Below are 12,817 nucleotides of genomic sequence, written 5' to 3' on the forward strand. Positions count from 1 at the left end.
GATGTACTGGGTAGACATGGCATTAGGAGAACCAGAAAGGTGTTGGGGGCCACTGAAGGACGAGAGGGCCCTGGGGAGAGGGTGATCATTCAGAGTCTGAAAGGTCCAGTTAGGCCCACCTGGGGTGGGTGGGGCCCTGGGTATAACGTCGGTAACCCTCAGTTTCCCCTGTTGCTCTTATGTAAAATGGGAAAGCTTAATTATAGGCACAACCTCAGAGGGTTGTTTGTATGGAAGGAGTTAAATTTCTCAAGTACTTAATTGATTTGAAGTGCAGAATAATCATTTTACAAATAGTAGTCATTCTGTGGATGGACAAGGCTGCCGAGCAGGTGTGAGGAAAGGGGGACGGGGAAGGGACAGGCATTCTTCACACCACCCTCTCCCCTGTCCTCAGCTCTAGGATGCCCCCCTCCCCTTGTCTCTCTCTCTCTCTCACCCACACATTTTGCGTGTAGGTAGCAAGCACCAGCCACTTTTCTGTTTGAAGGCTGACGGGAATTGCAGTGTGATGGGTGTAGTGGGAGGGGCACATGCTTTGAAATGAAGCTTAGATTTCACTCCTACTTGTTTTTCACGAGCTCTGAAAACCTCATCCTTCTCTCCTGAGGTCCAGTTTCCTGAAGGTGACCTGACATCATCCACCTGCTTACCCAGAACTACAAGGACAAATATGGTTCTGGGAATGCTCCTAACAATGGTGGAGACCCACTGGGTATTTATTCTTCATTTGTGTTAACAGTATCAAATGATCCAAAGGAAAAATAAGTCCCTTCTTGGAGAAAGAAGAGGGTCAGATGTGTCTCCTCATGGCCTGAGGAGTGGGGTGGTGAAAGCACTGAAGGCGGAGGAGGGGGAGGCTCTGTTTCCCAGTCGCCTGGAGCTCACAGAGGGTCAGGTGGATAGAAGGCAAGTCGCCACAGAAAGCCATTGTGGGGCAGATATGGAGCCTTGGCATGGATATGCTTTAGCAGGGCAGTTGGGCTATGGTGCTAGTGACTTAGGGCCCTGAGGGATACTCCTCATCTGCCTCTTCTTCCTCCTCTTCCATAGAAGGCTGTAAGAAGACTTCTGAGGAAGCTTTGCTGGCTGCTGGCATCTTGGAGGCTCTGCCAGGGGCTGGAGTCATAGGCAGAGGGGCCACTGTGGCTCGCACTCGATTTATTTGCAAAGGCTCAGCCTGCAAAGAAAGCAAGAAGAGCTTTCTGTGAAGACTAGACAAGTCCTGATTTCCTATTCCATTCCCTGCTGGGTCTCCAGTCCTAACTCCTTGGGTCACGTGAGTGACAGCCTCAAGGCCCAGAGCAGTGGAGTCCCCGGGCTCTCGCCTCCACAGTGCCTGTCTCCTGGCTGAGTGTCCTCCTCTGCTTGCCTACCAGCTAACTTACGGTGGGTTCTATCCCCATGTCTAGACTGACTGTAGTTTGGAAACCTCTTTCTCTTGTAACTTCAGGTAAGACAAAGGTTTTTTTCTATAGGCTTTGTTACTGAGAAACAAGGAAAAGATTTATAAGAGCACAAAAGGAAGCCCATATACTATAGAACATGGATTTCATAAAAATAAATCCACCCCCCGCCCATTACTCTTCTCTCAAACTCTTGTCACTGGGGCCATGTCTCTAAGCTTCTAAGCTTGGTCAGCCTCCCTTTCCTCATCTGTAAAATGAGCATAACACTTACCTTGTAGGGATGCTGTGAGGATTAAATGAGAAAAATATATGTGAGAGTACACGTCATAAAACCTGGCAAATTACTGTTGCTTGGTAAATACTAATTTCCCTTCCCTTGGGCATTTCTTATGCCACCTTCTTTCCACAGAGGCTGCGGTTGTGGTTCCAGTGCAGTCCGTTTGCTTAGTGGGACAGTGATCTGTTAAATGACTACTGAATTACCCAAACACCGCAATTAAGATAACTAAGTATTTTATGTAAATGTCCAAGCAAAAAAAGTCCCAGTACTGCGTAGGGGTTGTAATGTTCTTTGTCTAGGGCGAAAGGCTTCTTTTCCAGAGGCGATCAGGGAGGATCTCCCTTGGATGGGGGACAGGGGAAGAGGACTTTGGCATTCTGGGCATAAGGGGGAAGGAGGGAAGTACCTTTCTCACAGCCCGGCTCTTGGAGCTTGGGTGGAACCGGCCGTGAGGGTTGGCAAAGGTGCTGCTGAGGTGTGAGTACAGGTGGCTCCAAACTTGCAAGGGGTTGTAGGTGGACTCTAGTTCCAGGTCATCGAGCATGCTCTGAAGAAGAGAGAAGGGGCGCCTCACTAAAAACGCGAGGTCACAGAACCCAAGATGTCAGGCAGAGACCTGAGTGTGAGAAGCTGAGGAGGGGTGATGGCCCAGGGCTTCACTGAAGGATGTGAAATAGATGCGTGTCCTCTTGGGTGTTCTGGCCCCCAGGTCTCAGTGCTTGTGAAGTGTCAGGCAAGGGTACAAGAAGTAGCAGCAACTGAATGGTTAGGGACACTGAACATCCTGGCCCCAAGAACCATGTCACAGGATTCTGAGAGGGGCCGGAGTGCCATGAGGGTTACAAGGGATCCAGTGTGTGAGGCTGTGAGGGAGGGTGAGTTGGGGCTGAGGTGCTCAGTCTGCAAAGCCAGTACACTGAGTTCTCGGCCTGTGAGGCGAGCAGAACCAGAGACACGCGAGCAGCGCATTCCTGAGCAGTCAGGTTTTCCGGCCACAACATCCTGTGCCAGGAAACAACTGGCCCTGAAGTGAGACGCTGAGTGAGCCACGGCCACTCGTGCCCACCTCTCTCGCATCCCTGTGGCTGCCAAGCCAAGAGCACAATCCCAGGCTCTGTCCTCTCGGCACGTAAGCCAGGAATCTAGCAGCAAGGGTGTGGTAACTGTTCTCTGTGCCGTGAGCCCCCCCTCCCACCCTCAACTGGTGAGGCCGGCAGAGGAAATCCAGAATCCAAATCCAAGATGAGAGGAGGAGGAGAAAAATGACCTTTAGAGCTGTTCCCTCCTTTGCATCATAGTCTCATTTTAAAGCTCTTCCTATTCTCAGCGCCTATATCAGCTGCCTTTTCCTCCCTCTCTCAGAGATAGACGTGTACAAACAGGCACACACATGCATTCAGAGATTGCAAAGAAGGACCCATGAGAACACACCATCACGCAGATGCGTGCTTTCTTCCGTCTCGCCTCAGTTCCTTGCTTCTCTGCTCCTCTTACCATACTCTTGGAACCACTTCTCCCTCTGCTCCCTGGTCCTTTCCTTCTGGGGCTGACTCATTTCCCTCATCCCTTTCTTGAACTCCATTCTCTTCCCTCCCCTCTATCCCATGAGATCTGGGCTCACTCGCCTCCACAGTCTTAAGGCTGTCAGCAGGCATGTCCTCAGGTAGCAGGGGGAAAGGGCTGGGCAGCATCAGTTCCCGAGTGGCCACTGCCTTCACCAGCAGAGTGGGAGAGGGAGATGGCAGGATCACGTAGAAGGTGCTAGTGGGCTCTCTCAGTTTGTCTTCTCGGTTCAGGGGCTCCCCTTTGGCCAATAGCAGCCATTCTCTTTTCTGAAACAAAGACATACAAAAACGTAGGCTCATCTTCAGTCTTTGACATGTTTGGAAGATTAGTCCCAGTCACTGGCCTGTTCACTCTCCCTCCCCTCAACTAGTTCTAGACACTTTAAAGCAGCGACACATTTTGTGCAGCACAGAACTCTGAGGGGGTCTGGTAAGCCAGGCGGGTGGTAGGTGCCTGCAGAAGTTCATGGTTTCTAAACATTTTGCTTATTATCTGGAGATGCACTGTGTTCCTGAAGAACAGATCCAAAATGTCTGGAAAGTCTACCTGATGCTTCTCAAGTCCATCAAATTGGAAATAAATGATATAGAACTCACAGTATATGTGTGCATGGGGAGAATTTGCCCCTGGTCCAAGGACATGGCCTTTTTAAGCCTGGAAAGGATGTTTGCTGGAAGGGATATTAGGAAATTGCAGGGCACTCCATTTCAGTTGGCGCAAGTAAAAAGTGAGGGCTTATTACTAGACTCTCAATTCTTTTTTTAAAAAAGTATTTATTTATTTATTTGACTGCGCCGGGTCTTAGTTGCAGCATGCAGGATCTTAGATATTGGTGCAGCATGCAGGCTTTTTAGTTGCAGCATGTGGGACTAGTTCCCTGATCAGGGATTGAACCTGGGCCCCCTGCTTTGGGAGTGTGGAGTCTTAGCCACTGGACCACCAGGGAAATCCTTCCAGTAACTTCTGATGTGGCTCAGGGTTTGGATTATTATCATTACTTTAATCTTTTTTTTCATGCTAGTTCATGTATTTGTTTGTCGATTAGTTTATTAAGAATTTGTTGAATGCCCATTATGTCCCAAGCACTAAGCATGGGTATATAGAAATTCATTAGACATGTTCCTTGTCTCCTTAGAGCTTATAATATAGTAAGCAGAAGGTTTGTAAACTAATGTTTGTCCAAGATTTAGGATGACCAACTGTTTCAGTTTGTCCATCTTTAGCACTGAAAGTCCTGTGTCCCAGAAGACATTTCAGCCTTGGGCAAACTGGAGCAATTGGTTACCTTTTAAGACTCCTTGGAGAATAAAATATCTTGCTATTGTGGCAAGTCTCTGGGGGCTAAAACTATGGCAGTGTGACATTTCTTACACCTCAGGGTTATGAGACAAATTCACAACCATTATATCCTGGGATTACTAAGAAAATCTGAATGCAGCACACAAAAAAATTACAACCCCTAGAATTTGAGTCCATTGATTTTTGAGACAATGGCTAAGATTATGTTAGAGAAGTGATACAGAGAAATACATGAGATCTCTCAAAAGTAACTCCTGATGTGGGAACTATCAGAGGACTGAGAAAAGATTGATTTGAAAGGATTTCACAGGGTGCTTTAAAATTTCTGGACTAATTTACAGACAGATTGACAGAGACTCTGGAAGAAGACAGGCAAATATACCCTTATTAGAATGGTAAAGATATTAATTTATCTGCATTTCCTGGGAACATTCTGAGAAAGTGAGAGGTAGGGAAATTGAACTTTAAGGCTCCTGTTTTGACTCTGAATTTCTAACCTCTTTCTGGACAGTGATTATTTGAAGTCCTGGAACCAAGCTTGCACATGTTACCCAGGTCATGGGTGGACTTGTTCCTACAGGCGTTGTACCTGTGATGGAAATAGTTAATTGACAAACCAGGTATCTGAGGTTGAGAAAAGGCAGTGGCATGGGGTGTCTCAGAAGACCTTTGGGGTCCTCAAATTGAAGTGTTTAATGACTGGGTTGCTGTTGTGCAGTCCCTAAGTCATGTCTGACTCTTTGTGACCCCGTGGACTGCAGCATGCCAGGTTCCTCTGTCCTCTACTGTCTCCTGGAGTTGGCTCAAATTCATGTCCATTTACTTGGTGATGCTATCTAACCATCTCTTCCTCTGTCGCCCCCTTCTCCTTTTGCCTTCAGTCTTTCCCAGCATCAGGGACTTTCCCAGTGAGTCGGCTTTTCCCATCAGGTGGCCAAAGTATTGGAGCTTCAGCTTCAGCAGCAGTCCTTCCGATGAATATTCAGGGTTGATCTCCTTGCAGTCCAAGGGACTCTTAACAGTCTTCTGCAGCACCATCATTCAAAAGCGTCAGTTCTCTGGTGCTCAGCCTTCTTTATGGACCAACTCTCACATCTGTACATGACAAATGAAAAAACCATAGCTTTGACTATACAGACCTTTGTTGGTGAAGTGATGTCTTTCCTTTTTAAGGTGCTGTCTAGGTTTGTCATCACTTTTCTTCCAAGGAGCAGGCCTCTTTTAATTTCACAGCTGCAGTCACCATCCACGGTAATTTTGGAGCCCAAGAAAAGAAAATCTGCCACTGCTTTCACTTTTCCCCTTCTGTTTGCCATGAAGTGAAGGGACCAGATACCATGATCTTTGTTTTTTGAATGTTGAGTTTCAAGCCAGCCTTTACACTCTCCTGTTGCATCCTCATCAAGAGGCTCTGTAGTTCCTCTTCACTTTCTGCCATTAGGCTGGTATCATCTGCATATCTGAGGTTGTTGATATTTCTCCCAGCAATCTTGATTCTAGCTTGTGATTCATCCAGCCTGACATTTCTCATGATGTACTCTGCATAGAAGTTAAATAAGCAGAGTGACAATATACAGCCTTGTACTCCTTTCCCAATTCTGAACCAGTCCGTTGTTCCATGTAAGGGTCTACTTGTTGTTTCTTGAACCTCATACGGGCTTCTCAGGAGACAAGTAAGGGGTCTGGTATTCCCATCTCTTGAAGAATTTCTCATTGTTTGTTGTGATCCACACAGTCAAAGGCTTTAGCATAGTCAATGAAGCAGATGTTTTTCTGGAATTCTCTTGCTTTTTCTGTGATCCAACAGGTGTTGACAATTTGATCTCTGGTTCCTCTGCCTCTTTGAAACCCAGCTTGTACATCTGGAAGTTCTCGGTTCACATACTGTTGAAGCCTAGCTTGAGCATAACCTTGCTAGCATATGAAATGAGCAAAACTGTATGGTAGTTTGAACATTCTTTAGCATTGCCTTTCTTTGGGATTAGAATGATTAGATGACTGCTGAGTACTTTAGAATATGTTTCTGCTAATTCAAAAGAAAGGAGCATGAGTTGGATGCTGAATTTACCAGAAGGTGGGTGAAAAAATTTCTATATTCATGTTGTGGTTAGGGACTTTGCTATGTGGAGGTTGATTCTCATTAGAATAGGTGTGACAGGGGGAGAATTGAATGGCATGCTGCACTCCAAGCTCAGCCTGATTAAAGTCATCCTCCCCACTTATAATTACTAAAGCTATGAAGGAAGGTGTGGTATGGCAGCCACTGTTGGTTTCCTGGCCACTGCCCCCTCCCCCTTTCTCTCTGTCCATTTTTTAGTCTTTCAGTGATATGTAACGTGGACTTAAATAATGAGACATCAGCAGAAGTTGCTAGGTGTGGCTTCTGGAAAAGCTTTGTAATATGCTGGCAGGCTTTTTGTGTCTGCACCCTACCCCTTCTTTCTCCCTAGGACAAGACTTGATCTTAAGGTGCAGGAGCCATCTTGTGACCGTGAGGCAGCAGGCATAAGGATGAAGTACACCCACTATGGATGCTATAGGGAAAAGGAAAGAGCCTGGGTCCTTGACAGCATTGATCAACTGCATCAGCCCCAGGATTCTGTCCTTGCACTTCTTGTTACATGAGAAAAATAAACTCTTAATTACTCAAAGTAGAGTTGGGTTGGTTTTCTGTTAGTTATAGCCGAATGGATCTTTTACAGATTTTAAAGAAAAAGAAGAGGATGTGGTTATTTACTTCTAGTATATGGTAAAATAGGAGTAGAAGGGCCAATTCAATGGCACTGGTGTAGGCCTTGCTAGAAGGGCAGGTGGGGGTTTATTATTATCAGGTAAAAACTATAATCTCACTAAACCATTCCTCCCTTGACTTGCCATCAATGATGAAAAAGTGAAAGTATTAGTCACTCAGTCATGTGTGACTCTTTGCAACCCCATGAACTGTAGCCCACCAGTCTCCTCTGTGGAATTCTCCAGGCAAGAATACTGGAGTGGGTTGCCATTCCCTTCTCCAGGGGATCTTCCTGACCCAGGGATTAAACCTGGGTCTCCTGCATTGTAGGCAGATTCTTTATCATCTGAGCCACCAGGGAAGCCCATCAATATAATGACCTGGGACCAAATATATTCAATAAAGAGGCACTGACCAACTCTTGAGTGGGAATGTTCCTGAGGCAGCCACTGAGAGTGGGGAAGAGCCAAGAGCACTCATTTTGCATTGCTTGTGGGAAGAGACACATTTCATTGTCATAATGTGTCTAGGAAGAGAAATTACAGCTAGTTATAGTAAAGCCATGCATACCTGGGGTTTTTTGGAATCTGGAAGGGCATCAGGAAGAAGTTGTTAATTTGGCATTATTTGCTTATTCTCTCACTCAGGAAGGCAGGATGCAGGAGGGGAAGAAAAAGAAGCTACAATAACAACTCCTCTGCTACTCTCACACTGGCTTCCACAGAGGAGACCAGGGGAAGATGGTAAATGAGATTTCAAACCCCCAAGTAGCAGATTGTATATTCTTTTCAAATGAACATGGAACATTCTCCAGAATAGATCATGTGATAGGCCATAAAACAAACTGTAATAATTAAAAAATTAAAATCATCCAAAGTATCTTCTCTGATCACAGTAGAATGCAATTAGAAATCAACAAAGAAAACAAATTTGGGAAATTCATAAGTATAAGAAAATTAAATAACATACTCCTAAGTAATCAAGGGATCAAGGAAGAAATCACAAAGGAAATTAGAAAACAATTTGAGATGACTTTAAGTAAAAACACAACATACTGAAACTTATGAAATACAGCCAAAGCAGTGCTTCAAGGGAAATTTATAGCTGATAACTCCTCTATTAAACTAAAAAGAAAAAAGATCTCAAATCAATAGTTTAATCTTCTACTTTAAGAAACTAGAAAAAGAAGACCAAACTAAACTTAAAGCAAGTAGAAGGAAGGAAATTAAAAAATTACTGGAGCAGAAAAACATAAAATAGTATAAAAATAATAGAGAAAAATCAGTGGAACCAAAGTTGGTTCTTTGAAAAGGTCAATAGAAATTTAAAAACCTGTTAGCTAGATTGATAAGGGAAAAAGAGATAATATCTAAATTACTAAAATAAAAAATAAAAGAGGTAGCGTCAGGACTTTCCGGGTGGTCCAGTGGTTAAGACTCCGTGCTCACAATGCAGGGGGCCTGGGTTTGATCCCTGGTCAGGAAACTAGATCCTACACGCCTCAATTAAGAGTTTACATGCTGCAACTAAGACCTGGCACTGCCAAACAAAAATAAACATTAAATTTAAAAAAGAGGTAGCATCACTACTGACCTTTCAGAAATGAAAAGGATTATAAGGGAATATTATAAACAATTGTATGACAACAAATTAGGTAACCTAGATGAAATGGACAGATTCCTAGAAAGACACGAACTGCTAAGACTGACTCAACAGGAAATAGAAAATCTTCTGAATAAATCTGTGTCAGGAGTCCCCAAGACTACTCCTGGGTTGAGTGATTCACTAAGAGGACTCACAAGACTTAGCATAAATATGACTTATTATGGCAAGAGAATACAAAAGAAAATCAGCATGGAGAAAAGGCTTATGGGGTGAAGTTCAGAGAAAACGAAGTGTAAGCTTTTAAAAGTCCTCTACCTATAGAGCTGGGCTTCCCTAGTGGCTCAGCGGTAAAGAATCCTCCTGCAATGAAGGAGTTGCAGGAGATGCAGGCCTGATCTCTGGGTTGGGAAGATCCCCTGGAGGAGGCTTGGCAACCCACTCCAGTATTCTTGCCTGGAGAATCCGATGGACAGAGAAGCCTGTGGGCTACAGTCCATGGGGTTGCAAAGAGTTGGGGGCATGGCTGAAGCAACTTAACAGGCACACACACACCTACAGAGTCATGGAGCATACTTAATTCCTCTAGTGTTAAACTGTGACAACGTCTGTGAAATGTTGTCTACCAGAAGTCGTTAGAGACTCAGTGCCCAACGTTTTTTGGAGGCTGGTCACATAAGCACCTTGCACCCAGCACATCCCAAAGTTCTAGACTCCTGTAAGAAAAGCTGATGTCAGCACATACTTTTGCATCCCACCTGGGGATGGTGGGAACACTCCCTAAATTCAAATTCCCATATGCCAGACAAGGGTTAATCTTGTAAGCAGGACTTTCTAAGGAAAGAAATCTCAGGCCTGCTATATTAACTTTCTGGCACAATCTATAACAAGTAAGATATACAGTTAGTAATTAGAAGATTTTCCACAAAAAAAAATCAAGGCCTAGATGGCTTTACTGGTGAATTGTGCCAAACCTTTAAATAAATATCATTAATCTTTCACAAATTCTTCCAAGAAAACAGAAGATGAAGGAAAACTTTGCAACTAATCTATGAGGCTAGTATTACCCTGATACTAAAACTAGAAAAAGACATCACAAGAAAATTATAGACCAATATTCCTTATAAATATAGATGCAAAAGTCCTCAGCAACATACCAGCCAACCAAATCCAGCAAATATAAAAAGGATTATACACTGAAAGTGGGATTTATTCTAGGAATGCAAGGTTGGCATAATATCTGAAAAACCAAACAATGTAATACATCATGTTAATATACTAATGAACTAAACTATCTAATTATCTCAATATTAAGGTGGGAAATGCATTTGATAAAATTCATGATAAAAACATTCAACAGAATGGAACTTCCTCAACCTATCAAAGGCCTCTATAAAAAACTTACAGTTAACATCATAGGTAGTGGTTAAAGACTGGGTGTTTTGCCCCTAAGATTAGGAGCAAGACAAAGATGTCTGCACTTGTCATTTCTATTCAACAATGTTGGAGATGTATTGAAGACCAAAGGCCCATTTCCCACACTTCTGGACTATTAGCCTCCCTAGGATTATGAGCATGTTAATATCCTAGCACTTGAGGACTAATATTTTTAATTTTTGATTTAGAAAAATATAATGTGACATTTCTCAACATCAGAGAGCTAAGGTGCATATTCATACCATTTACCAGTTCTGTGAAGGTCGAAACAGATGTGACAATGGGTACATGGGTGGGGACAGGGAAAAAAGGATGAGTAGGGGCAGGCTGTGGTGGGAGGTAGGAACAGCTTCATAGTGAAGGTATTTAAGCAGAATCTGGAAAAAAGGTAAAAGGAATTTGTTGTGTGGCTAGAGGCAAGGGGAAGGGAGCAGCATGAAAAAGGGTGTGGTGGTGTGAAGCAGTTTAGCATCTTTGGGAAACATTTAGTAATTTATAAGTATGGCTGGTGTGGAGGATAGAAGGGACATGGTGAAAGATGAGGCAAGAGGCCGGGTCACAAGAAGGCTACTGATGCTGTGCTATCCTGCTATTCTAGCCCCTGTCTGTATACACTGGAGGCTGTATACTCTAACTACATTCTGATCATTTTTAAAAAATGGCTCTTGACCTGCCATCACCCCACTCTCAGCTTAGATTCTTGCTCTTGACTCTTTGCCTAATATAACCAAGGAATTTCCATTTCCCCACCCATTTACAGCCCAACCAGGTCACTGCCTATGTACTTCGACTTCTGCTGGGCATACCTTGGCTTGAATTCTGTCACTTCTGTGGCCAATTAGGGCAGACATGGACTGTAAAGCTCTGGAATGTGTATCCAGAAACTCTGATATTTTAAGTTATAAATGGAAAGATCTATTAAATATTTAATATAAAGATCTATTAAATAGGTGGTATTTTCATGTTCACACAGACATGACTTTGTAAGAGAAATGAGGATGTGGAAAGTGAGTCACTAGCTACATAATGGGGACTATGTAGTAGGATTTGGTAACTGAAAAGATGTTTTCCTGGTGATGAATAAATTCATCTAATAAATACTTGGAAAAATTATATATATAATTCCCTACCACATTCTCCAAAGTGGTTATCCAAGTTTAGAAAAAGGCAACAACAACAAAATAAACAACTAGGGGGACTGCACAAAGGAAACAAGGTGCTGCTCCCTGCTCAGTCGCTCAGTCGTGTCTGACTCTTTGCCACCCCAGGGACCGTAGCTCGCCAGGCTCCTCTGTCCATGGAATTTTCCAGGCAAGAATACTGGAGCGGGTTAAAGGGTGATAGCAGAGCCAAGATTAGATAAGATCATAAAAATGCAAACCGCCCACTTTTGCTAGAAGCTATGCCCAGGAACCTGAAAATGAGAACACGGTGGAACCAGTCAACTAACTGAGGGTAAACCAGAAAATGTATTACGGATTGTCCAGCCAGATAAAGGATGCAAAAGGGAATAAATGAACATTTAATAACCTTCAGCTTCTTTGAGTGGGCTGGAATGGCCAGAGGCAGACTGGTTTTCCTGCCTAAAATATCTGTGAAAGCTGAAAAATATATAGAAACCATTTGTTGGAGGGCTGGGAGAAAGTGTTGAGACAATAGAAGTGAGAGGGAGCTAAGTTTCTGGAAAAGGAAGAATTCAGAGAAGTGAGGGAGGTATTGTAATCCTGAGGGCATATGTTTACTTTGAGTTGAAGGGGATGGTGGTTGGGAACTGAGAATCTAGGATTTATATCTCCTGAGGCACTTGCAAGGGAACAGAGAAACAAGCAGAACTTTTTGGTAGAGACTTGACAGGGGTAAGATGGGTGCTCAAGTCAATTTCTCACTTAGCATATTTGCCAAATACTGGGGCTGCATGGAGTGGAGGACAAAAACACCCAAGGAGGAAGCCTCTAGAAGTAGAGCATTTTAGTAGACGTGAGAAACAGTGATTAGAGTTGGGATTGTCGAGTGTATTAAAGACCAAGTTTTCAGTGGAAAATTCTAGAGGGCCTGGAGCAAACCAGGGGTAGATTGAGTCTTAGCAGAACTGCAGTCCAGCCTTGACTCAGCACAGCTCCTGAGTAGAAAAGGATGATTTGTCAACACTATCTGCTTAGTGCAGGGCAGGATAAACTTGCTTAGAGGAGGCTAACACCAGCTGGAAACTTTACGGTTTCTTCAGGCACAGTGACTACCTTTCATTAAAATATTACCAGGTTCATCAAAAGACAGGATCAGATCAGTTCAGTTCATTTCAGTCGCTCAGTCGTGTCCAACTCTTTGTGACCCCATGAATCGCAGCACGCCAGGCCTCCCTGTCCATCACCAACTCCCGCAGTCTACCCAAACCCATGTCCATCGGGTCCGTGATACCATCCAGCCATCTCATCCTCTGTCGTCCCCTTCTCCTCCTGCCCCCAATCCCTCCCAGCATCAGGGTCTTTTCCAATG

General features: G+C 43.9%; 1 protein-coding gene across 3 annotated transcripts in view; it reads right to left on the reverse strand.

Annotated features, from left to right (window-relative positions):
* Positions 1-676: 676 nt before the first annotated feature.
* LOC122703892 (meiosis 1 associated protein) overlaps positions 677-12,817 on the reverse strand; it is a 90,753-nt gene continuing 78,612 nt past the window's right edge. For 2 of the 3 annotated variants that reach the window (XM_043918468.1, XM_043918467.1), the window contains exons 8-11: positions 3,315-3,521; positions 2,096-2,236; positions 1,681-1,692; positions 677-1,180 (exon numbers count right to left, since the gene is read on the reverse strand). In XM_043918468.1, the coding sequence (XP_043774403.1) occupies positions 1,001-1,180; positions 1,681-1,692; positions 2,096-2,236; positions 3,315-3,521 (540 nt within the window). In that variant the 3' untranslated portion in view covers positions 677-1,000. The remainder of the gene's footprint in view (positions 1,181-1,680; positions 1,693-2,095; positions 2,237-3,314; positions 3,522-12,817) is intronic. The other variant, XM_043918469.1, reaches the window with a different exon arrangement.

This window comes from Cervus elaphus, chromosome 11, assembly GCF_910594005.1.
Source record: "Cervus elaphus chromosome 11, mCerEla1.1, whole genome shotgun sequence".
Lineage (NCBI taxonomy): Eukaryota > Metazoa > Chordata > Mammalia > Artiodactyla > Cervidae > Cervus > Cervus elaphus.